The sequence below is a fragment of the Nerophis lumbriciformis genome, linkage group LG27, assembly GCF_033978685.3.
Source record: "Nerophis lumbriciformis linkage group LG27, RoL_Nlum_v2.1, whole genome shotgun sequence".
NCBI lineage: Eukaryota > Metazoa > Chordata > Actinopteri > Syngnathiformes > Syngnathidae > Nerophis > Nerophis lumbriciformis.
Window position 1 is genome coordinate 33,002,790 of NC_084574.2, and position 27,487 is coordinate 33,030,276.

At 38.6% G+C, this 27,487-nt stretch overlaps 1 protein-coding gene across 2 annotated transcripts in view; it reads left to right on the forward strand.

Moving 5' to 3' along the window:
• Positions 1 to 6,685: 6,685 nt before the first annotated feature.
• The window catches only part of lg27h17orf67 (linkage group 27 C17orf67 homolog), a 38,423-nt gene continuing 17,621 nt past the window's right edge, over positions 6,686 to 27,487 (forward strand). For both annotated transcript variants that reach the window (XM_061987762.2, XM_072916317.1), the window contains exons 1-2: positions 6,686 to 6,774; positions 21,250 to 21,350. In XM_061987762.2, the coding sequence (XP_061843746.1) occupies positions 6,720 to 6,774; positions 21,250 to 21,350 (156 nt within the window). In that variant the 5' untranslated portion in view covers positions 6,686 to 6,719. The remainder of the gene's footprint in view (positions 6,775 to 21,249; positions 21,351 to 27,487) is intronic.

Genomic DNA, 27,487 nt, shown 5'->3' on the forward strand with positions numbered 1-27,487 from the left:
AGGTTGATGAAAACCGTACTAATTACGGGAAAACCGGAGTAGTTGGCAGGTATGCAATAAACAAACACTTAGGGATTTTTTTACATGCCCATCCATCCATTTTGTACCGCTTGTTCCTTTTGGAGTCGCGGGGGGTGCTGGAGCCTATCTCAGCTGCATTCGGGCGGAAGGCGGCGTACACGTTTACCATGAATTGATTTACGTGGACCCCGACTTAAACAAGTTGAAAAACGTATTGGGGTGTTACCATTTAGTGGTCAATTGTAAGGAATATGTACTGTACTGTGCAATCTGCTAATAAAAGTGTCAATCAATCAATCAAAAACACCCTGGACAAGTCGCCAACACAGATAGACAGACAACATTCATACACTAGGGCCAATTTAGTGTTGCCAATCAACCTATCCCCAGGTGCATGTCTTTGGAGGTGGGAGGAAGCCGGAGTACCCGGAGGGAACCCACGCAGTCACGGGGAGAACATGCAAACTCCACACAGAAAGATCCCGAGCCCGGGATTGAACTCAGGACTACTCGGGACCTTCGTATTGTGAGGCACATGCACTAACCCATGTGAATAATAATGCATTGTATTATACAGCATTATTCACATGTGAATAACATAAATACAGTCTATTATACAGCATTATTCACATGTGAATAACAAATACAGTCCATTATACAGCATTATTCACATGTGAATAACAAATACAGTCTATTACACAGCATTATTCACATGTGAATAACATTAATACAGTCTATTATACAGCATTATTCACATGTGAATAACATAAATACAGTCTATTATACAGCATTATTCACATGTGAATAACATAAATACAGTATTATACAGCATTATCCACATGTGAATAACATAAATACAGTATTATACAGCATTATTCAAATGTGAATAACAGTCTATTATACAGCATTATTCACATGTGAATAACATAAATACAGTCTACAATACAGCATTATTCACACGTGAATAACAAATACAGTATTATACAGCATTATTCACATGTGAATAACATAAATAGTCTATTATACAGCATTATTCACATGTGAATAACATAAATAGTCTATTATACAGCATTATTCACATGTAAATAATATAAATACAGTCTATTATACAGCATTATTCACATGTGAATAACATAAATACAGTCTATTATACAGCATTATTCACATGTGAATAACATAAATACAGTCTATTATACAGCATTATTCACATGTGAATAATAATAGTCTATTATACAGTATTATTCACGTGTGAATAACATAAATACAGTCTATTATACAGCATTATTCACATGTGAATAACATAAATACAGTATTATACAGCATTATCCACATGTGAATAACATAAATACAGTATTATACAGCATTATTCACATGTGAATAACATAAATAGTCTATTATACAGCATTATTCACATGTGAATAACATAAATACAGTCTACTATACAGCATTATTCACACGTGAATAACATAAATACAGTATTATACAGCATTATTCACATGTGAATAACATAAATAGTCTATTATACAGCATTATTCACATGTGAATAACAAATACAGTCTATTATACAGCATTATTCACATGTAAATAATATAAATACAGTCTATTATACAGCATTATTCACATGTGAATAACATAAATACAGTATTATACAGCATTATTCACATGTGAATAATATTAATACAGTCTATTATACAGTATTATTCACATGTGAATAACAAATACAGTCTATTATACAGCATTATTCACATGTGAATAACATAAATACAGTATTATACAGCATTATCCACATGTGAATAACATAAATACAGTATTATACAGCATTATTCACATGTGAATAACATAGTCTATTATACAGCATTATTCACATGTGAATAACATAAATACAGTCTACTATACAGCATTATTCACACGTGAATAACATAAATACAGTATTATACAGCATTATTCACATGTGAATAACATAAATAGTCTATTATACAGCATTATTCACATGTGAATAACAAATACAGTCTATTATACAGCATTATTCACATGTAAATAATATAAATACAGTCTATTATACAGCATTATTCACATGTGAATAACATAAATACAGTCTATTATACAGCATTATTCACATGTGAATAATATTAATACAGTCTATTATACAGTATTATTCACATGTGAATAACAAATACAGTCTATTATACAGCATTATTCACATGTGAATAACATAAATACAGTATTATACAGCATTATCCACATGTGAATAACATAAATACAGTATTATACAGCATTATTCACATGTGAATAACAAATAGTCTGTTATACAGCATTATTCACATGTGAATAACATAAATACAGTCTACTATACAGCATTATTCACATGTGAATAACATAAATACAGTATTATACAGCATTATTCACATGTGAATAACATAAATAGTCTATTATACAGCATTATTCACATGTGAATAACATAAATACAGTCTATTATACAGCATTATTCACATGTGAATAACATAAATACAGTCTATTATACAGCATTATTCACATGTGAATAACATAAATACAGTCTATTATACAGCATTATTCACATGTGAATAACATAACATCGTTCTACGATGGGAATACAACTGGACTCACTGGTGGTGGTGGCAGAGAAGGGGACTGTGGAAAAACTAGTGAGCATCCTGGATGATGCCAGTCACCCTCTGCATACCGTTATCAGTAGCCAGAGGAGCCTGTTCAGTGCTAGACTGCTTCATCCCAAGTGCAGGACTAATAGACTCAAAAACTCTTTTGTCCCACATGCCATTAGACTGTACAACTCCTCTCTGGGAGGGAGGGGGGGTACTATGATGACAGGGGATGCAAAACAATAACAGTGCAATATTTTTTCAAAACATGGTCACTACTGCCTAGTTTCTCTTATTATATTCTTATTTTACTGCTATATTTTTATTCTCATTGTAATATTTTTCTATTTTGTTCCATTTATACCCCCATTATTTACTTTTTACTTTTTAAATTCGATCTCAATTCTGTACACTGCTGCTGGAATTTTAATTTTCCTGAGGGAACTCTCCTGAAGGAATCAATAAAGTACTATCTATCTATCTATCTATCAATCTATACAGGAGTGAGGCGCTTAAACTCTTGCTCTGTCTTTCCCTTCTGATCATTACAAAAAACGCATGCGCAGTAGACGAAGTCATTGGCCAAAATCTTGTTTCAAGGACCATGCAACCCGTGTTATCAATTCGAATTAATTTATAAATCATGATTTAAAAAAAATATATATAGGTCCTTTATAAATGACAAAGTCGGTAGTTTTTGTAAAAAAAAAAAATGTGTTTAATAAAATAAAACGCATGCGCAGTAGACAAAGTCATTGGCCCGAAATCTTGTTAAATAACCATGAAACCGACGTCCCACTGGGGTGAGTTTTTCCTTGCCCGTATGTGGGCTTTGTACCGAGGATGTCGTTGTGGCTTGTGCAGCCCTTTGAGACACTTGTGATTTAGGGCTATATAAATAAAGATTGATTGATTGATTGATGAAATCCGTGTAATGTTTGTCAACATTATTATGCTCTAGGCAAAATGTTTTCTACATAAATGTCGATTTATGAAAGTAAGGCCTACATTTTCCAATTGGCTTAATGGTTTACAATTATCAATCACATCTTGGAGAATGATTAAGAGTACAAAAGCCCTTAAATTGATATATTTGTTAAAAACATTTAAAGTTATTCAGGTAGCCCTTTTTGTCTTTTTTTTCTAATATTTTTTTAAATTATTATTATTTATTCATATTTAATACTCTCTGCATTTGCTTTTGTTTTCTTTCCATTTTGTTGAAAGTGCCTTGACTGTTGTGTGAATTATAAATGTATGTTTGTTGTTCAATAAAAAAATAATAATACAAAAAGAAAAACATGCAATCCGTGTTATCAATTCGATTTAATTTATATATCATGAGTTTTTTGTTTTTTTAAATATAGGTCCTTTATAAAGGAAAAAGTCGGTATTTTTTGAAAGCAAAAAATAAATATGTTTAATAAAAAGGTTCCACGCTGCCACCTCGTGGATAAAGAACAGAGGTGGGTAGAGTAGCCAGAAATTGTACTCAAGTAAGAGTACTGTTACTTTAGAGATGTATTACTCAAGTAAAAGTAATGAGTAGTCACCCAAATATTTACTTGAGTAAAAGTAAAAAGTATGTTGTGAAAAAACTACTCAAGTACTGAGTAACTGATGAGTAACATACACACACACATCATATATATATATATATATATATATATATATATATATACATATATACACATACATTGATATATACAGTATATCATTTATATTTATTTATTTTGCTGTTTTTGTTTACATGTTAAAGGTGTTTTAATGAATATACATGCATGTTTAACACATATAGATTCCTTTCTTTCATGTTGACAAGAATATAAGTTGGTGTATTACCTGATTCTGATGACTTGCATTGATTGTAATCAGACAGCAGTGCTTAACGTCCACGTTTTCAAATGCAGGAGAAAAAAAGTTCCTCCTTTCTGTCTAATACCACATGAAAGTGGTTGGTTTTTGGTATCTTATTTGTCCAGCTTCCATATTCGTTTTCACACACTTTACAAGAAATACATTGGCGGCAAATTCCGTAGCTTGCTAGCTTGTTTGCGCTGGCATTCGGAGACTCTTATTTTGAAAGCGCAGGCGCGATGGAGCGGCACTTTTATTGTGAAGACAGGAACTGTGCAGTCAGTCTTTAGGCTTGTGACGGGATGTACGTTTGAAATAAAAAAGTGTCTTTTTTCCTTCACACTTTTGATTGATTGATTGAAACTTTTATTAGTAGATTGCACAGTACAGTACATATTCCGTACAATTGACCACTAAATGGTAACACCCCAATAAGTTTTTACACTTGTTTAATTCAGGTCATGTGACCGCCTGGCTCTGTTTGATTGGTCTAACGTCACCAATGACTGCATCTGATTGGTGGAACGAAGTCAAACGTCACTAGTGACTGCATTTTATTGGTGGAACGGAGTGAAACGTCACCAGTAAGGCAGGCACTATGAAGGTCTGTCTGACAGACCAAAGCAAACAAAGCGTGCATTAACAGATCGATAAAAATTAGTAGCGAGTAGCGAGCTGAATGTAGATAAAAGTAGCGGAGTAAAAGTAGCGTTTCTTCTCTATAAATATACTCAAGTAAAAGTAAAAGTAAGTTGCATTAAAACTACTCTTAGAAGTACAATTTATCCCAAAAGTTACTCAAGTAGATGTAACGGAGTAAATGTAGCGCGTTACTACCCACCTCTGATAAAGAAGCACAGCCAACAACCACTATAACAGGGGTCGGCCACCCAAAATGTTGAAAGAGACACATTGGACCAAAAACACACCAAAAAAAAATCTGTCCCGAGCCGTAAAAAATAAAAACCTTATATCAGTGTTATAATGAAGGCAAAACATGATGTAAGTGTCTACATTAGCTATACTAGCCTATTATCAAAGGCTGACGCAAATCTTCGTTGACAGAAATGTTGTATTTTAATTTTTATTCTACACATTTTTGCAACATTGGAAATCATTAGTAAAATGGAGGTTTCTCACAAGATGAGATAACTTCTGGAAATTACTGTCTTAGAATGGCCAAAGGTATAGAAGTGTGTGTGTCCAACTTTAAGGAAATTGCAGGCTGTATTCTTCTAATGGATTTATTACAATCTTTGGCAAGATTGTAATAAATCTTGCCAACATCGTCTGGAACAATGCTGTGTTGTTCCAGACCACAGTGTTTGCTGTGGTCTGGAACAACATGGCACACAAACAACTGTGAGAAATGCAGCCAATATTACATACAGATAATGTGTCATGAGACATGCAAATATAAATTAAATAGAGGACACAAGTAAAGGAAATTAAATGAGCTCAAATATACCTACATGAGGCATAATGATACAATATGTACATACAGCTAGCCTAAATAGCATGTTAGCATCGATTAGCTTGCAGTCATGCACTGATCAAATGTGCCTGATAAGCACTCCAGCAAATCAATAACATCCACAAAGCTCACCTTTGTGCATTCACGCACAGCATAAAACGTTTAGAGGACAAAATGAGACAAAGAAGGAGTGGCATAAAACACGTCTTTCTGAGGCAGCATCGGAGAAAGTTGTACATGTAAACATACTACGATGAGTTCAAGGATCGCTGAAATTAGTAGGACAAAACAAGTGCTTGCCAAATACTCTAATCAGTGAAGTATGTTTAACATAAACAGTGGGATTTCAAACAATTAGGAAGGTATGTGTCATGTTTGTTCTCCTACAGAAAATATACTAAAAATATATATATATTTTTTTTTTTCTTCATCTTTTTTTATTTTCACACATCTCTGAAAGAGGTCAAGGGAGCCACCAGAGCGGCGCTAAAGAGCCACATGTTGCTGACCCCCACCCTACACGTTAAACCGGTTAATTAAAGCTCATTTAAAATATTATAATTCTTTAATTGGAATACATGTTAATGTTCCAATTGAAGAATAACTGTTTATTTTGTCAGTCAGTCATATGAGCACTGATGGTATGTTAGGGGGTGGTACAACAGAGGAGGTGTTTTCCTTTCACCCCTTCTGGACTCCAGTCCAGATCCCAGAACAGAAAAGTGTTGAGCTCAGAGAACGTGGTGAAGATGAAGACGCTGGTGGTGTTTCTGGCCTGCATGGTGCTTCTGACCGTCAACACAGGTAGGGACCTCAAGAAAATGTTACCTGAATTTGGCAATATGTGTTTGCATACTTTATGGAACCATTATGCCAGATGTTTCCGAGCACAGAAGTAGAATTTATGGAGTTGTTATCTAACCTCTCAACCCCTGAGATTTAGACTGCTTTTAAAGATTGCTTATAACATATTCATGCATAATAAATATTTGTATAGAAGATAGTATGCTTGCATTATGAGATGAACTTATGTTGTAATTTATGGCCCATGGTTTTAAATGATGACTCAACCTTTGACTAACTTTTAGTTTGAAAGACAAAATCTTGTTCTTTAGCATTTAAGTGTGACTAGGGGAATAGGAGATAAGGCATGCACATTTTGTTTTTCAATAGACTGTTTTGTCATTGACTTTGCTGAGTGACTGATTGAATTCGTTTGATCAAATCACCGGTTCGCACTATGCTCAGACGAGACATGTGAAGTCTTCAATCACGAGACTTAGACAAACTTTATTGATCCACAAAGGATCATACATAAAGAGACAGATAAGTTTATCCGAAGCTGACATCCTTACCCTTTGCATCCTTTGTAACTGAGCTCCTGTGTGGAACAATTTCCCTTGAGGATCATTAAAGTTTGTCTAAGTCCAAGTCTAAGCTATGTGCTCGCTTTGTAAAACTCCCCCTACTCACTATAGTATACAAGCTGACAGAATCTGATAATCGGAGTTCTTGTCTCTCACACATATGTAGAAACAACAACAACCCAGAGAGCCTCTGTAAGTATGTCTTAAATAAATGTAACTGATGGAATACTGAAGAGTGTTTGACAAAGTTTCTTCACCCTCTGATCAAAACGGACACGCGGCGATTGGACTGACCCAAGGTTTTAGGAATCTGTCGCCTAACACTGGGATGTATCCGAAATAAATGATATTTTTATGTTCTTGTGCAAGGTGTATGTGGCCGATCTTGGTATACCAGCAAAGGAGATATTTTGATGGTTACTGTAGATGTAAAAATGTACAGCGTGTATCTCTGCAGTTTAAAGTTTAATTATGGTTCTTAGTTTCATACTTTCTACAGATGTCTGATTGAAAGAGCAGTTCCTCGTGTGGCTGAGAAGCAAACAGCGGTTTTCACAGGTGGTTAAGTGTTTTGCCACGTAGTGCTGCCTGGGCCTGACTCCGGGGAGTGAGGAGGGTGAATGGACACTTTGTTACTTTTCAGCAACCAACCCACTTCCTTAAAAAAGCAAGGTTTTAGAGCGTGAGGAAATAATGTCATGTGTTATGTATAGGGTAGCAGAAGAGCAGATCTCTTGCTAAGGAGTAAACACCCTCATTAAGATACTTGCTGAGCAGATTAGAGTAAAAGGTTTATTCATGGAATGGAATCATGGAATTCTGAAGACATAGTTTGAAGTGTGAGGAACAGTCCTGATTAGGCGACATGCAGGCTTTGCGCAAACAACTGTAAGCAACCCTGTGGCTGCAAACTTGTAAAGATAAAATAACTAACATGAAAACATTTTAATTCCAGTGTATTAAGCAAAACTGAGATAAAACACTTGATGGGTTACAGGAAGTGTGAATTATATTTGCAAAGCGCTTTTCCCTAGTGACTCAAAGCGCTTTACATTGTGAAACGCAACATCTAAAAGTTACATTTTTAAACCAGTGTGGGTGGCACTGGGAGAAGGTGGGTAAAGTGTCTTGCCCAAGGACACAACGGCAGTGACTAGGATGTCAAAACAGGGGATCGAACCTGGAACCCTCACGTTTCTGGCACGGTCACTCTACCAACCGAGCTATACCGTCCAAAGGAGTGGTCCTCAAACTTTTTCACCAAAGTACCACCTCGGAAAACGCTTTGTTGTCCAAGTACCACCATAATGACCAATGTTAAAATACAATCAATAACGTAGTAGGGTCAGTGGCTGTTTGGGTATTTGAATTTTTATTTTCATATGTTGAAATTAAAAAAACAAAAAACGATTGGTTCATTTCAGAATCAGAATCAGCTTTATTGTCATTACGCAAGGTAACGAGATTGAGGCCATTCCATACAGTGCGATGTGTGCATGCTAGAAAAACAATGTGCAAATATATAAAAATATAAAAAATGTAGAAGTGCAATGAATATGGTGTGAAATGAATATATACATGAAAAAAAAAACAAAAAAAAACAAAAAAACAGGGTGGTTGGTGGAATGGGTTATTGCACCGAAGAGAAGGCAGTTATGAGGGACAATGGGGCAGTCCGTTCAGGATGGTTATGGCCCTGGGGAAGAAGCTGTTCTTTAGCCTGTTTGTTTTGGTTTTAATGCACCTGTAGCGCTTCCCAGAGGGCAGCAGGTGGAACAGGTCAGAGCCAGGGTGGGTGCTGTCCTTGATGATGGCACTGGCACTGTTGAGGCAGCGGGAGGTGTAGATGTCCGTCAGAGAGGGGAGAGGGCGGCCGATGATCTTCTGAGCCGTCTTGACCACTCTTTGCAGCCTCTCCCTGTCTGCTGCAGTGCAGCTGCCGTACCATACCGTAATACAGTAGGTCAGCAGGCTCTCGATGGACGAGCGGTAGAAGGTCAGCAGCAGGTCAGGCTTCAGGTTGTACTTCCCGAGGACTCTAAGGAAGTGTAGCCGCTGCTGAGCCTTCTTGATGATTGATGTGGTGTTGACTGTCCAGGAGAAGTCATTAGAGATGTGGACTCCAAGGTACCTGAAGGTGTGGACCCTCTCTACACGCTCGCCGTTGATGTAGAGGGGGGCAGGGTCGGTGCTGCTCCTCCTGAAGTCGACGATGATTTGAATTTAGTTTCAAACATATTGCTGGGTATTGTGGACAAACAGCTCAATTTTTGTTTCATCTGACCACAGAACTTTCCTCCAGGTCTTATCTTTGTCCATGTGATTTCATTGTTTTGTTTGCCTGGATAAATATGTACTGTAATATATGATCTGATAAAATAGTTAGTGCATTATTTGTCTGTTAACGAAATATCGGGTAAGATTAGTTGTGGAAGTAATAATGGGCAGTGCGGCAAACTATTTCTAACCAGAAATAAAAATTGTTTTGGCAATGACATCCATCCATTTTCTACCGCTTGTCCCTTTCAAGGTGGCGGGGGAGCCTATCCCAGTTGCACTCAGGCAAAAGGCTAAGTACAGCCTGGACAAGTCGCCACCTCATCACAGCGCCAACACAGATAGACAACATTCACACTCACATTCACACACTAGGGACCATTCAGTGTTGCCAATCAACCTATCCCCAGGTGCATGTCTTTGGTGCGAGGAAGCCGGAGTACCCGGATGGAATCCACACAGTCACGGGGAGAACATGCAAACACACAGAAAGATCCTGAGCCTGGGAATCGAACCCAGGACCTTCTTATTGTGAGGCACACACCCTAACCCCTGTACCACCATGCTGCCCTCAATCCCCCTAGTTTATCAAATATGTTTTGGGTATGAAGTACCAGCAAGAACACAACTTTTAATCCATAACTTCAACCAGTTCAGTTTCAGGGTATCATTTAAGCAATCAACATGTATCAACTTTAGTCCTCCACCTTTATATTCTTTCACCATTTTGCCCCTTTTAATAAAATGTGTCTTAATTCTCCAAATGCAATTAAAGTTGCGTTGGTTAATATTTTTTGTTATTCTAGTCGGTATGGAATGAGAGTAAGCAGGATAAATACATAAATAAACATTCCATTTTGGTTAAGTAAATTGTCCAAGTATTGACAAATCGTGGTTGCCATAAGTTTAGCTTACTTTGGCATTCTTTATTTTTATTTTCTACATTTGTTTTCTAAAAGTTAATTTGTTTTTTTGATAGGTTAATTCCTAAATATTCCACCTCAGACTTTAGAGGGACATTGCAAATATTTGCAATCACACATTCATGGTTAAGAAACAATTCACATTTTCTAAGGTTAAGGCAAAGTCCTGATATATTACAGAATTCTTGAATCTTTTTAATAGCAGTTGGCATTTGTTTTTCAGTTTTTAGGAAAAGAGTTGTTTCATCCGCTAATTGACTACCGTATTTTCCGCACCATAAGGCGCCCTGGGTTATAAGCCGCGCCTTCAATGAACGGCATATTTCAAAACTTTGTCCACCTATAAGCCGCCCCGTGTTGTAAGCCGCATCTAACTGCGCTAAAGGAATGTCAAAAAAACAGTCAGATAGGTCAGTCAAACTTTAATAATATATTAAAACCAGCGTGATGTGGGCGCGCATGGAATCGTATATCAACATGGACGGAGCTGCGTGAAAAAAGCCACCCGGCCTCTTCGCGTAAACTTAAACTTACCTTAACCACTCGCTCATCTTTTCTTCATCCATCCCTTCGAGTTAGCTTTTATGATGACGCCGGCTGGAAAGGTCTCTTTTGGCAAGGTCTTCCTTTTGAATATCACCATGGGTGGAAGTTTCTGGCCATTAGCATGGCAAGCTAGAACCACAGTGAAGGATGTGGTGCGAATATTCACCGTACGTGCTCCCGTTGTATCCACAGTGCGGTTCACAGGAATATCAAAAGTCAGTGGAACCTCGTCCATGTTGATAATGTTCTCTGGCCGGATCTTTTTTTCAGCTATCTTGTTTTTACAATATGCACGGAAAGTAGCCAGCTTTTCTTGAAAGTCTTTAGGCAGTTGCTGTGAAATAGTAATCCGTGTGCGGATGGAGAGATTGCGTCTTTTCATGAACCGGATCCCTGTCGCTTAGTAGGAGCCATTTTGTGGTCTTTACAGATGTAAACACACAAAGGAAATGAAATGTACGGTAATATCCCCGCGCTTTTTCTTCTTCTACGCGGGCGGGTGGTTGCTTACAGTAGAAGAAGAAGCGCTTCCTGTTCTATGGGGGCGGGTGCTTACCTTGGCGGTTGCTTGCGTAGAAGAAGAAGCACTTCCTCTTCTACGGGGAAAAAAGATGGCGGCTGTTTACCGTAGTTGCGAGACCGAAACTTTATGAAAATGAATCTTAATATTAATCCATATATAAAGCGCACCAGGTTAAAAGCCGCACTGTCAGCTTTTGAGTAAATTTGTGGTTTTTAGGTGCGGCTAATAGTGCGGAAAATACGGTAACTATTATTTCTTCAATTTCTTGATGAAATTATTGGGGGTTTTTTTTTTAGAGAGATTGCTAACATTTCCACTGCTAAGACAAATAAATATGGTGATAACGGGCATCCTTGAGGAATGCCCACCTCAACAGGGTAACTTCGGGTTGTGGCTGAGACTTGTAAGACAAACCTTATGATATTGTCACAGTCCCTTAATTATTTCCCGAAACTTAACACCAAATCCAGTGTGTTCCAGCACTACAAAAAAGAAAGTTCCAGTGAGTCAAACGCTTAATAAAAGTCCAAGAAGAGCAAAAGAGCATCATCTGTATCACATCCCTATATTCAATAATGTCCATGACGAGCTTTATGTTATGAATGGAGCGCCCTTTGAGGAATCTTGATTGTGTTTAATAAGTTTAATATGGGGGGATGTCGTGGCACGGTTAGGAGTGTGGCCATGCCAGCAACCTGAGGGTTCCTGGTTCGATCCCCACCTTCAACCAACTTCGTCACGTCCGTTGTGTCCTTGAGCAAGACACTTCACCCTTGCTCCTGATGGGTCGTGTTTAGGGCCGTGCATGGCAGCTCCCGCCATCAGTGTGTGAATATGTGTGTGAATGGATGAATCTGGAAATGGTGTCATAGCGCTTTGAGTAAGGCTGCAGCTAACGATTATTTTTCTATCGATTAATCTATAGATTATTTTTTCGATTAATCGGTTAATCTATAGATTTTTTTTTTTCGATTAATCTATAGATTATTTTTCCTTTTACCGATTATTTTTTTTATTTAAAATAAAGATGAAAAAATAAATGTAGGCCAGTTTTTTCAAAAGGCATGGCTTTTATTTACAAAAAAAAAAAATATGGTCACTCAGTCAACATTGACAACAACATGACAAAATATTCTGTAACAATGTAAACATTTAAAACTTTTAACATTTAACAAAATTAAAAGTAGCTTATTTGCTTTTTAATGTGCAAATATAAAAGTAAACATACAGTGCAAATCTTAATATTCTGCAATAGTATAAGCATTTCAAAAGTAAAAGTATTGCTTATTTTGCTTTAAAATGTGCAAAAATAAAGATAAACATCCAATACAAAAAGTGCAAAACGAAAATAATCTGTAACAATGTAAACATTTCAACAAAAGTAAAAGTATTGCTTATTTGCTAAAATGTGCAAAAATAAAGATAAACATCCAATACAAAAAAGTGCAAAACAAAATATTCTGTAACAACAGTGTAAACATTTCAACAAAAGTAAAAGTATTGCTTATTTTGCTTAATAACACAACAATGATAGTATGATTAAAGTGAAAGTTAATTGTTGGTTTGTACATAGTATATGTAACCGTTAATGTTGTAAAAGGTATTTGCACAACTAATTAACGTTAGCGTTTGTGACACGTCTTGTGCCGTGGGGTTCTTTCAGGACCGACAGACTGAACGCCAGACGGCTTTGCCAGGTTTACAATCTTCTAATTTTACACAAAGTATTTTCTCTTCCAACTCTTTTCTCTTTCTGTCCTTGCTTTTCAGCTCCTCTTCCTCGCTCGCTTGTCGTCCTCTGTCTCTGTCTCTCCTCCTCTCTCGCTCCACGTCAGCTTCACTCTGGCTCCTTCCAGTCTCTCTTCCCTCTCTCTCTGCTGCTCCCCTTTTCTTTAGCGAAAGGAGATGGGCGGATCGCGCACCTGGGCACGATTGCGGCGTCGCTCCCGGCGCGCCCCACCTTTTCTCTTTCTGTCCTTGCTTTTCAGCTCCTCTTCCTCGCTCGCTTGTCGTCCTCTGTCTCTGTCTCTCCTCCTCTCTCGCTCCACGTCAGCTTCACTCTGGCTCCTTCCAGTCTCTCTTCCCTCTCTCTCTGCTGCTCCCCTTTTCTTCAGCGAAAGGAGATTGGCGGATCGCGCACCTGGGCACGATTGCGGCGTCGCTCCCGGCGCGCCCCACCTCGCCGCTCGCTCGCCGGCCCCGCCTCTCCACAGCGTTAAAGAGGAGCGCATCTTTGTAAACACTGAACAGGCACGCCAAATGCTCCTCTCAGAGCGAAACGGTGCTTTAGTTTATGAATTTACAAAGCAGATACAAATGACACATTCATGTTTTTGTGTAATGATGACAACGTATACTCACGCGGACGATTGACTAGTTGATGGTGATGGCAAGAACGCTGTCGGGTGTTTTCTTTTCAAATGTTCGTTCATAGCCGTTGTGCTGCTATGATAGGCCATTTCCGCTGACACAGTGTGCATCCGTTTATTTAAATACTCCCACACTTTTGATGACTTTTGGCGTGCTTTTTCCCCCTCGCTCGCACCGTCTGCTTTGCGATCCGCCATGACAGTAGTGTGACGTAAATATGCGACGCATCGACGCACAAAAATGGCGTCGACGTATTTACGTAACCGATGACGTCGACTACGTCGACGCGTCGTTTCAGCCTTAGCTTTGAGTACTTTGAAGGTAGAAAAGCGCTATACAAGTATAACCCATTTACCATTTAATAATTACTACGTTACCCGTGTGCCTGTGACTCTGGCTGAAATGTCTTTGGAGCCCTACACAAATTATTTTAAACTGCCACGACGACGACTGACATTTACAGAAATATCTACGCACATATGAATAGAAACTGAAAAACTTATAGTCCTGAAGTTTAATTTTCAAAGTAAAAGCGGGAAAACTATGGTACCTGTGTTCCTCGCTAAAATGTATTTGGATCCCTACACATACTGTAAATGATTTCAGACATGGCAAAACGAAAAGTGAATGCAGAAAGGTATTTGATCACACACCATGCAGTTTCTGTTTTTAAAACTGCCATTTCCGGTTTCGGTATCGGAATACTGGCTTGTTTTTCAGTTTCTGTTTATGTGTGCATACAGATTTTTGTAACTGTCAGTCCTTGTTGTGCCATGTCTCACTTAATTTCTGTGTAGTGATCCAAAGACATTTTATCTGGAGTCCCTGGCACACTAACACCGGTTATTATCCCCACTTTTACATTGAAAATAAAACTTCCGGTGTCTGCAAATGACAAAAAAAACATCCATTTTGGTCTGTTTTTCCGTTTCTCTTTTTACTGGGGACTTAAAAATTGTTAGTATGGAGTATACAATGAAAATTAAACCGTTTTTATGTTTAGTTATTGATTTTAAACAAACAAAAAATAGTCTGTGTACCTTCCGTTCATTCCATTTCCAATTCTGAAACGCAAATCAAAAAACCAAATCAGGGCCGTTTTTTTTCATTTTTACTGTATATGGCAGATTTGAAAACAAACAAAAAAAAGTTGATTTTCATTAAAATATTGCCATAAAATTTGATTTTGTGCTGTTTTCCTTTTATGGATTTTTATTTTTCCAGATACACACAAAAATCCAATTCATGTTTATGCAAAATGCAAAAATGCGTGTTTATCTGTGTGATGACAAATTGAACTGGAAGCAGTTTTTTAACATAACGCCAACACCTTTCTTCAGCAGAAGTCTTATTGTCGTTTAAAAAAAATTTAATTAAATAGTTGTCCAACTTTTGTTTCAGAAATAAAAAATTAAAAAATGGCCCAAAATTTGTTTTTTGATTTGCTTTGGATAATTCGAAATCGAATGAACGGACCAAAAAAATATGTGTTTTTCAATTTTCTATATTGTATTTTACAAACCCCGTTTCCATATGAGTTGGGAAATTGTGTTAGATGTAAATATAAACGGAATACAATGATTTGCAAATCATTTTCAACCCATATTCAATTGAATGCACTACAAAGACAATATATTTGATGTTCAAACTCATAAACTTTTTTTTTTTTTTTTTTTGCAAATAATAATTCACTTAGAATTTCATGGCTGCAACACGTGCCAAAGTAGTTGGGAAAGGGCATGTTCACCACTGTGTTACATGGCCTTTCCTTTTAACAACACTCAGTAAATGTTTGGGAACTGAGGAGACACATTTTTTAAGCTTCTCAGGTGGAATTCTTTCCCATTCTTGCTTGATGTACAGCTTAAGTTGTTCAACATAATGCGCCACACATTTTCAATGGGAGACAGGTCTGGACTACAGGCAGGCCAGTCTAGTACCCGCACTCTTTTACTATGAAGCCACGTTGATGTAACACGTGGCTTGACATTGTCTTGCTGAAATAAGCAGGGGCGTCCATGGTAACGTTGCTTGAATGGCAACATATGTTGCTCCAAAACCTGTATGTACCTTTCAGCATTAATGGCGCCTTCACAGATGTGTAAGTTACCCATGCCTTGGGCACTAATACACCCCCATACCATCACAGATGCTGGCTTTTCAACTTTGCGCCTATAACAATCCGGATGGTTCTTTTCCTCTTCGGTCCGGAGGACACGACGTCCACAGTTTCCAAAAAGAATTTGAAATGTGGACTCGTCAGACCACAGAACACTTTTCCACTTTGTATCAGTCCATCTTAGATGGCTCAGGCCCAGCGAAGCCGACGGTGTTTCTGGGTGTTGTTGATAAACGGTTTTCGCCTTGCATAGGAGAGTTTTAACTTGCACTTACAGATGTAGCGACCAACTGTAGTTACTGACAGTGGGTTTCTGAAGTGTTCCTGAGCCCATGTGGTGATATCCTTTACACACTGATGTCGCTTGTTGATGCAGTACAGCCTAAGGGATCGAAAGTCACAGGCTTAGCTGCTTACATGCAGTGATTTTTCCAGATTCGCTGAACCCTTTGATGATATTACGGACCGTAATATCCCTAAATTCCTTGCAATAGCTGGTTGAGAAAGGTTTTTCTTAAACTGTTCAACAATTTGCTCACGCATTTGTTGACAAAGTGGTGACCCTCGCCCCATCCTTGTTTGTGAATGACTGAGCATTTCATGGAATCTACTTTTATACCCAATCATGGCACCCACCTGTTCCCAATTTGCCTGTTCACCTGTGGGATGTTCCAAATAAGTGTTTGATGAGCATTCCTCAACTTTATCAGTATTTATTGCCACTTTTCCCAACTTCTTTGTCACGTGTTGCTGGCATCAAATTCTAAAGTTAATGAGTATTTGCAAAAAAAAAAGTTTATCAGTTTGAACATCAAATATGTTGTCTTTGTAGCATATTCAACTGAATATGGGTTGAAAATGATTTGCAAATCATTGTATTCCGTTTATATTTACATCTAACACAATTTCCCAACTCATATGGAAACGGGGTTTGTAAAATGAAATTCAAATAAACCAGTCGTTTTTTGTTTTTCAATTCTCCATTTATGAAGAAAGTCCAATACCAAAACATTCACTAACCTAGTAGGCCTAAGTATTCATTAAAAACAAGGCAGATGTTGTATTTAACAAGTATGTTTAATATTTTGGCCACTGTAGCATTACAGACAGGTTGAACAGTAACACTGTTTGAACATAGGAAAATAAAACACTGTACTTTAATCAAGTGATTATTTGGCTTACCACTAGACGCAGGCTACATACTACTACCACAGTTTCAGAATCACTGGGTTCGAGTTAAGGGGTTCGGTTTAGGGATAGGTTCGAGTTAGGGTTATAGTTAGAGGAGTTAGATGGTTAGGTTTCGGGTTAAGAGTTAAAAAATGTTACCCATATGCAATGCATATGTTGACTTACAGTGCTTAACAAATGTTTTAAAACACATCCAATGATACATTATTGCTGATGAATTCACTATGGACAATAATTAGACATGAGTTCTTATATGTAGTGTTATAATATACAGTACATATACAATTTTACACGTTTTTCAATTTACTGATATAATAAAGTATATACAGTCATACATCATTTCTTAAATGTAGTTATATTATACAATTATGCATGACTTCTTAAATTTTGTTATCATACAATTATGTATGATTTCGTAAATTGTGTTATATTATACAATTGTCCATTATTTATTTGCTTTTTTATATTGTACATTAATTATGCAATCATTTAGTGTTTATACACATACAAGTACACATCATTTTTTAAAATGTAGTTACACATACAATCATGCAGGGTTTCTTAAATTTAGTGTTGTATTAGACATATAATTTATACATGGCCCAACCTACTCAGTGGCCTTGTGGTTAGAGTGTCCGCCCTGAGATCGGTAGGTTCTGAGTTCAAACCCCGGCCGAGTCATACCAAAGACTATAAAAATGGGACCCATTACCTCCCTGATTGACACTCAGCATCAAGGGTTGGAATTGGGGAATAAATCACCAAAAATGATTCCCAGCCGCTGCCACCGCTGCTGCTCACTGCTCCCCTCACCTCCCAGGGGGTGATCAAGGGTGATGGGTCAAATGCAGAGAATAATTTCGCCACACCGAGTGTGTGTGTGTTACAATCATTGGTACTTTAACTTTTTAACTTTACATGCATTTTTAAATACTGTATTTTCCGGGCTGTAAGGTGCACTTAAAATCCTTTTTCCCCCTCAAAACTCGACAGAGCGCCTTATAACCAGGTACGCTTAATGTTCAGAATAATTCTGGTTTTGCTTACCGACCTCAGAGCAATTTAATTGGTACATGGTGTAATTATGAGTGTGACCAGTAGATGGCAGTCAAACATAAGAGATACATGTACGTGTAGACTGCAATATGATGGCAATGACTCAAGTAAACAACACCAAAATGTTATATGTTCCATTGAACATTACACAAGACGCTCAAAAATCTATCAAAATGTTTTAGTACGACTTTGGTAAGCTATGAAGCCGCACCGCTTGATGGATTGTGTATAAGGTAAGACATTATCTGGCATTTTGTTTCGCAATATTATGCAAAAGCAACGTTTCTTACCTTCTGGTAGCTTCTGATTTGTATTTGGGATCTGCATAAGTCCTGAAAAATTGCGCGCGTCCGCCTTTGTAGTCCGTGATGACACTGTAGTCGATAAGCTTCTTCTTTTTCTCTATCTTCTTGTTATGTGACATTCATCCTCCGCTGTTGCCAATTCTAATATAAAGTAGTGTAAAGTTCTTACTTATATCTGTCAGTAAACTCGCCATGAAAGCGCGAAAACATACCGGTGTAGTGAGTTAAATTATTCACCCAAAGAACTTTCGTTATTAGAAAGTTCCGGTCGGATAGTTTTCACGGGACACATTTCCGGTTTTGTTGTTTCCGGATGAGGAGATGCTGCTCCGTTATTGATTGAAGTAAAGTCTGAATGTCTTTAAAACAGTTAGCTCCATCTTTTGACACTTCTTCCACTCCCGTCCTTGCACGCTACACCGCTACAACAAAGATGACGGGGAGAAGACGCTGTCGAAGGTGAGCCACGTAAATAAGACCGCCCACAAAACGGCGCATCCTGAAGAGACTGTCAGAAAGCGGCTTGAAGATGATCTGTAAAACATCATCTATGCAACATTTTGACCAAATAACCACCATCACATGTTATGTAGACCACAGGGAAGTGTTTTACATTTAGAAAAAAATAAAAATTATATGACTCTTTTAATGCGCTCTATAATCCGGTTCGCCTTATACATGAAAAAAGATCGAAAATAGACCATTCATCGGCAGTGCGCCTTATAATCCGGTGCGCCCTATGGTCCGTAAAATACGGTATAGTGTTTTAGAAAAAACAAAATATTTAGCCCCCCAAAAGGGACAAGCGGTAGAAAATGGATGGATGGATGGAAAATATGGTATATTATATATATAGTAAATATTCCTCAATACATCACTTTCTTGTTAGTTACTTGAATAAAAAAAAAAAAAATTATAACAAGCTGTTAATGTTTTTAAAATATTATTGTTATTTGTCAAATATTCATAAGATGTGTTTAAAATATTTCCGTCGCGCTCATTTCCCTCTCTGTCCATTGCATTGGTCTGAGCATTGCCCCCATACATCCTATAATTTTTCTGTATGCGGCCCAAACCTTTGGACTCAAGTGATATATAAAATAATAACAGCTTGGTGACATTTGTGTGGCTGTGGCAACTGTCTACTGTACTTTGTACTTGGGCTTAAGAGACCCAAGCTTTGATTGGCATGTGTTTGGATGTACTCAGAAGTGGGTAGAGTAGCCAGAAATTGTACTCAAGTAAGAGTACTGTTACTTTAGAGATTTATTACTCAAGTAAAAGTAAGGAGTAGTCACCCAAATATTTACTTGAGTAAAAGTAAAAAGTATGTTGTAAAAAAACTACTCAAGTACTGAGTAACTGATGAGTAACATACACACACACATCATATATATATATATATATATATATATATATATATATATATATATATATATATATATATATATATATATATATATATATATATATATACATACACACACACACACATATATACATATATATATATATATATACACACACACATATATATATATATATATATATATATATATATATATATATATATATATATATATATACATACATTGATATATACAGTATATAATTTATATTTATTTTTTTTGCCGTTTTTGTTTACATGTTAATAGTGTTTTAATGAATATACATGCATGTTTAACACATATAGATTCCTTTCTTTCATGAAGACAAGAATATAAGTTGGTGTATTACCTGATTCTGATGACTTGCATTTTTTGGAATCAGACAGTAGTGATGACAAACGTCCATGTTTTCAAATGGAGGAGAAAAAAAGTTCCTCCTCTCTGTCTAATACCACATGAAAGTGGTTGGTTTTTGGCATCTTATATGTCCAGCTTCCATATTCGTTTTTATACACTTTACAAGAAATACATTGGCGGCAAACTCCGTAGCTTGCTAGCTTGTTTGCGCAGGCTTTCGGAGACTCTTATTTTGAAAGCGCAGGCGCGATGGAGCGGTACTTTTATTGTGAAGACAGGAACTGTGCAGTCAGTCTTTAGGCTTTTGACGGGGTGTACGTTGAAATAAAAAATTGTCTTTTTTCCTTCACACTTTTGATTGATTGATTGGAACTTGTATTAGTAGATTGCACAGTACAGTACATATTCCGTACAATTGACCACTAAATGGTAACACCCCAATAAGTTTTTCAACTTGTTTGGTCCAACGTCACCAGTGACTGCATCTGATTGGTGGAACGGAGTGAACGTCACCAGTGACTGTATTTGTTGAAACGCAGGCACTATGAAGGTCTGTCTGACAGACCAAAACAAACAAAGCGTGCATTAACAGATCGATAAAAATTAGTAGCGAGTAGCGAGCTGAATGTAGATAAAAGTAGCGGAGTAAAAGTAGTGTTTCTTCTCTATAAATATACTCAAGTAAAAGTAAAAGTATGTTGCATTAAAACTACTCTTAGAAGTACAATTTATCCCAAAAGTTACTCAAGTAGATGTAACGGAGTAAATGTAGCGCGTTACTACCCACCTCTGGATGTACTGTATGTATCACAAGAACCATGTGTAAACATGTTTTATGATGAATCTCTCCCCTTTAGATGCCAACCCTGTCATCAAGGAGAGCTTTGCTAAGCAGCTCCTTCGTACCAAGAGGCAGGAAAGGCCAGGGAAGGCGGGACATCCGGATGAGCCAATGAGGGTAAGGGTCATTCAGGGTGCAAGCAGTACAACACCAGCAGATATTACGGTATTGCAGATACAGAAACTTTTCTCTACTTTTGAGCACCTTGTATATAATTCTAAAACTATACTGACTTATTGTTCGAATGCATGCAACATAAAAACATCAATATAGCGTTCATGTTTTCATAAGCATACAGTTATAATATTCACAGTGACAGAGCTACTGTATTTTCCGGACCATAGGGCGCACCGGATTATAAGGCGCATTAAAGGGGTCATATTATTTTTCTTTTTTTCTTAATTGAAACACTTCCTTGTGGTCTACATACGGTCTTATTTACGTGGCTCACCTTCGACAGCGTCTTCTCCCCGTCATCTTTGTTGTAGCGGTGTAGCGTGCAAGGACGGGGGTGGAAGAAGTGTCAAAAGATGGAGCTAACTGTTTTAATGACATTCAGACTTTACTTCAATCAATAACGGAGCAGCATCTCCTCATTCGGAAACAACAAGACCGGAAATGTGTCCCGTGAAAAACCGTCTGACCGGAACTCTCTAATAAGTAAAGTTCCTTGGGTGAATAATGTAAACTCACTATACCGGTATGTTTTAGCGCTTTCATGGCGAATTTACTGACAGATATACATACCTGCCAACTTTTGAAATCAGAAAAACCTAGTAGCCAGGGTCCAAGGGCCGCAGGCCCCGGTAGGTCCAGGACAAAGTCCTGGTGGAGGGTTCAGGGCTTCGCCCCCCGACGCAAAATGATTATTAGCATTCAGACAGGTTAAAATGTTGCTAAAACCATCACTTTTCTATCAGTCACAGTGACTTTTCAAAACAAAAATATTACAGCAAAAATCATATGGGTTGATTGGCATGTTTATTCTGTAAGATAACTTCAATAGTTTGAAATTATTTTGACAGTTAATGCCAGTTATCCTGTCAACCTTTCACAAGACTTCAATTTGTTAATTGAAAGTATAAACAGTATAAACACTTTTTACAGTAAACAAATGGTAAAACAGTACTAAACAATTCCATAAAAAAAAAAATTGGTGTCATTATTAACTTTCTGTCCAAGCTTGTATAATCTACTGCCTTGTTCAATTGTAAAAAATGTTCTGTGCCTAAAATTCACATTTCTATCACAATTATCATACTGTAAACATGGTAAGCTAACTTCATTAAAATTAATAGTCCTGCCAATAGCATGGAATTACAATTCAAATGTAGTTTTTTTGCAAGCCTTTCAAAAGAATTCAAAATATGAAAAATTAATGAAAATTAATTTAAGCCATCAGACACTTGAAAAGTGGCACATCACATCTCTAATGTAATCATTTTAACTTTTCAACAGAAATAGCACTGCAAAAATATTAAGGACATACTTCTGTATTTTGGTAGTTATGCTGTCAACATTTAACAAGATTTATTCAACTTGGACTTGAAAGCATAAATAGTATAAACACTTTTAACAGTATGTCGTGCTGTGAAATACAGCCGACAGGATTGCGCACCAAACACGAAGCAAGGCCAAATCGCATGCATGGTGCAGGAGGACAAAGGACTTCTTTCATTTAAGGTTTGTGATAAACCATCAAACTCATTCATTAAAAGGACTCTATAGTAATATAAAGCGAATTTTTCTGGACATTATCATGCAAGAAAAGTATATTTTTTGGGACCGCGATCACCGCGTAATGATTTTTAAAGGTTGCATTACAAACATTTAACTGTCCCATGTGATCAGCCAGTGCGATTGGAAATCCATGCTCAATTATTGCCTCCGTAAATAAAACTTCGGCATTTATCACATCCAAAGAATCTGTTTGGGCGACGAAAAACGTTGAAAGTTTTCCACTTGTATCGCTAGCAACGGCATTAGACTTGTGTTTTTTTGTCCCAACGTGGTCTTTTACATCGCTAATTCCTCCGTGTCCGATCGAAAAATCTTGTCTGCACAAGGTGCAATTCGCGTAGTTTTCACCCTTTTTTTTTTTTTTAATTAATGAAAAACCGTATTTTTTATCACTGCAACCGTAACCCGGAATAGGTTGATGAAAACCGTACGAATTACGGGAAAACCGGAGTAGTTGGCAGGTATGGATATAAGTAAAAACTTTACACTACTTTATATTAGAAATGGCAACAGCAGAGGATGAATGTCCCATAACAAGAAGATCGATAAGCTTCTTTTTCTCTACTACTACACGGACTCCGAAGGCGGACGCGCGCAAATTTTCAGGACTTATGCAGATCCCAAATACAGATCAGCAGGTACCAGAAGGTAAGAAAAGTTGCTTTTGCATAATATTGCGAAAACAAAACGCCAGATAATGTCTTACCTTATACACACACCTGTTGCGCTTGTAGCGGAAAAGCAAGACAACGTGAAGTATCGTTTGACACTCAAAAATGTGTGCGTTGTTTATTCCTCAAAGACGAGAATGAATGATCGCTTACATCACATGACTCAAAAATGGCGGTAACAAAAAAAACCCATCTTTGGGAAACTCTCCTGACGGTCCCTTAAAGGGGCCGCTCCGAATTACTCGCTCTTAACTGCACACACAAATGTCAAACAAGAACAACATTGTCATGTGCACAATCGAACAATGACAGCAAACAGGTGTGGCGAATGATGTCCTTAAAAGCAACCGCTACACACCATAATAATACTCCTATGGTGAAGCACAGTACAATCCATCAAGCGGTGCTGCTTCATAGCTTACCAAAGTTGTACTAAAACATTTTCATAGATTTTTGAGCGCCGTGTTTAATGTTCTATATTTTCAATGGAACATATAAAATGTTGGTGTGTTTACTTGAGTCATATTGCAGTCTACACGTATCTCTTACGTGTGACTGCCATCTACTGGTCACACTTATCATTTCACCATGTACCAAATAAAATAGCTTCGAGGTCGGTGAGCACAACCAAAATTATTCCGTACATTAGGCGCACCGGGTTATAAAGGCGCACTGTCGAGTTTTGAGAAAATAAGAAGGATTTTAAGTCAGAATCAGAATCAGAATCAGCTTTATTGTCATTACGCAAGGTAACGAGATTGAGGCCATTCCATACAGTGCGATGTGTGCATGCTAGAAAAACAATGTGCAAATATATAAAAATATAAAAAATGTAGAAGTGCAATGAATATGGTGTGAAATGAATATATACATGAAAAAAAAAACGAAAAAAAACAAAAAAACAGGGTGGTTGGTGGAATGGGTTATTGCACCGAAGAGAAGGCAGTTATGAGGGACAATGGGGCAGTCCGTTCAGGATGGTTATGGCCCTGGGGAAGAAGCTGTTCTTTAGCCTGTTTGTTTTGGTTTTAATGCACCTGTAGCGCTTCCCAGAGGGCAGCAGGTAGAACAGGTCAGAGCCAGGGTGGGTGCTGTCTTAAAGTCCGAAATATACGGTACATTACTATCCCATGATTATTATAAAGTTGTTATCAGACAATTTTAAATGTTTGTAACTCAGTTTTTTTGTTGACTTCATTGAATAGTATTCAATATCTTCTTCTTAGAATTCTTCACAGTCTACACGTCAATCTAATCTTGGTTGTTTTTGTGGTGGTACAGGTACAAGACGCCAACATCAATCAATGTTTATTTATATAGCCCTAAATCACAAGTGTCTCAAAGGGCTGCACAAGCCACAACGACATCCTCGGTATAGCCCATATAAGGGCAAGGAAAAACTCACCCCAGTGGGACGTCGATGTGAATGACTATGAGAAACCTTGGAGAAGACCGCAACATCATAAACTTCTAGATATAGTGACAGTGACATTCCAAAATAGGTACAAAATCAAAGCAAATGATTGGGTTATAAACACCCAATATTACACAAAACATATGTTTAGAGAATAATTATAGTTTTAAATGCAGAAAACAATACAAAATGCATATACATTACAAATAAAATGATTAAGTGAACATTTAACATCACTTTTACCTTTATGAAAGACTCTTGTTGGCAACTAGAGTGAGTTATTTCTTGAATTCAATAGTGTTTCTCGTCTTCTTTATCAAAGTTCTCGCACTCACGGTTTTATTAGGCCTCATGGTGGATTATTTTGCAGTCCTATTTAAATAAAAAAGCAGATATTGAGTCATTAACATGTGGGATTCTTTTGAGCGCCGTGGCTCAGACGGTAGAGCGGCCTTACAGAAACTTGAGGGTTGCTGGTACGAATCCAGTTGACTGCCAAGACATTTGCTACCTACCTTGCTCTCAGTGCCACCCACACTGGTGTATGAATGTTTGGTGGTGATCCGTGAGGCCGTAGGCGTAAACTGGCAGCCACATTTCTGTCAGTCTGCTCCAGGGTAGTTGTGGCTATAAATATAGCTTACCACCATCAATAAATGAGAGTAGACTAAATGAAGGATGACTTCTCAGTTCTTACTGTAAAGCGCTTTGAGCATCGAGAAAAGCGCTACATAAATCCATCCATCCATCCATCTTCTTCCGCTTATCCGAGGTCGGGTCGCGGGGGCAGCAGCCCAAGCAGGGAAGCCCAGACTTCCCTCTCCCCAGCCACTTCGTCCAGCTCCTCCCGGGGGATCCCGAGGCGTTCCCAGGCCAGCCGGGAGACATAGTCTTCCCAACGTGTCCTGGGTCTTCCCCGTGGCCTCCTACCGGTAGGACGTGCCCTAAACACCTCCCGAGGGAGGCGATCGGGTGGCATCCTGACCAGATGCCCGAGCCACCTCATCTGGCTCCTCTCAATGTGGAGGAGCAGCGGCTTTACTTTGAGCTCCCCCCGGATGGCAGAGCTTCTCACCCTATCTCTAAGGGAGAGCCCCGCCACCCGGCGGAGGAAACTCATTTCGGCCGCTTGTACCCGTGATCTTGTCCTTTCGGTCATAACCCAAAGCTCATGACCATAGGTGAGGATGGGAACGTAGATCGACCGGTAAATTGAGAGCTTTGCCTTCCGGCTCAGCTCCTTCTTCACCACAACGGATCGATACAGCATCCGCATTACTGAAGATGCCGCACCGATCCGCCTGTCGATCTCACGATCCACTCTTCCCTCACTCGTGAACAAGACTCCGAGGTACTTGAACTCCTCCACTTGGGGCAGGGTCTCCTCCCCAACCCGAAGATGGCATTCCACCCTTTTCCGGGCGAGAACCATGGACTCGGACTTGGAGGTGCTGATTCTCATCCCAGTCGCTTCACACTCGGCTGCGAACCGATCCAGTGAGAGCTGAAGATCCTGGCCAGATGAAGCCGTCAGGACCACATCATCTGCAAAAAGCAGAGACCTAATCCTGCAGCCACCAAACCAGATCCCCTCAACGCCTTGACTGCGCCTAGAAATTCTGTCCATAAAAGTTATGAACAGAATCGGTGACAAAGGGCAGCCTTGGCGGAGTCCAACCCTCACTGGAAACGTGTCCGACTTACTGCCGGCAATGCGGACCAAGCTCTGACACTGATCATACAGGGAGCGGACCGCCAAAATCAGACAGTCCGATACCCCATACTCTCTGAGCACTCCCCACAGGACTTCCCGAGGGACACGGTCGAATGCCTTCTCCAAGTCCACAAAACACATGTAGACTGGTTGGGCAAACTCCCATGCACCCTCAAGGACCCTGCCGAGAGTATAGAGCTGGTCCACAGTTCCACGACCAGGACGAAAACCACACTGTTCCTCCTGAATCTGAGGTTCGCCTATCCGGCGTAGCCTCCTCTCCAGTACACCTGAATACACCTTACCAGGAAGGCTGAGAAGTATGATCCCACGATAGTTAGAACAAACCCTCCGGTTCCCCTTCTTAAAGAGAGGAACCACCACCCCGGTCTGCCAATCCAGAGGCACCGCCCCCGATGTCCATGCAATGCTGCAGAGTCTTGTCAATGGAGACAGCTCCACAGCATCTAGAGCCTTAAGGAACTCCGGGCGGATCTCATCCACCCCCGGGGCCTTGCCACCAAGGAGCTTTTTAACTACCTCGGCAACCTCAGCTCTAGAAATAGGAGCGCCCAAAACAGATTCCCCAGGCACTGCTTCCTCATAGGAAGACGTATAGGTGGGATTGAGGAGGTCTTTGAAGTATTCCCTCCACCAATCCACAACATCCTGAGTCGAGGTCAGCAGCACACCATCCTCACCATATACGGTGTTG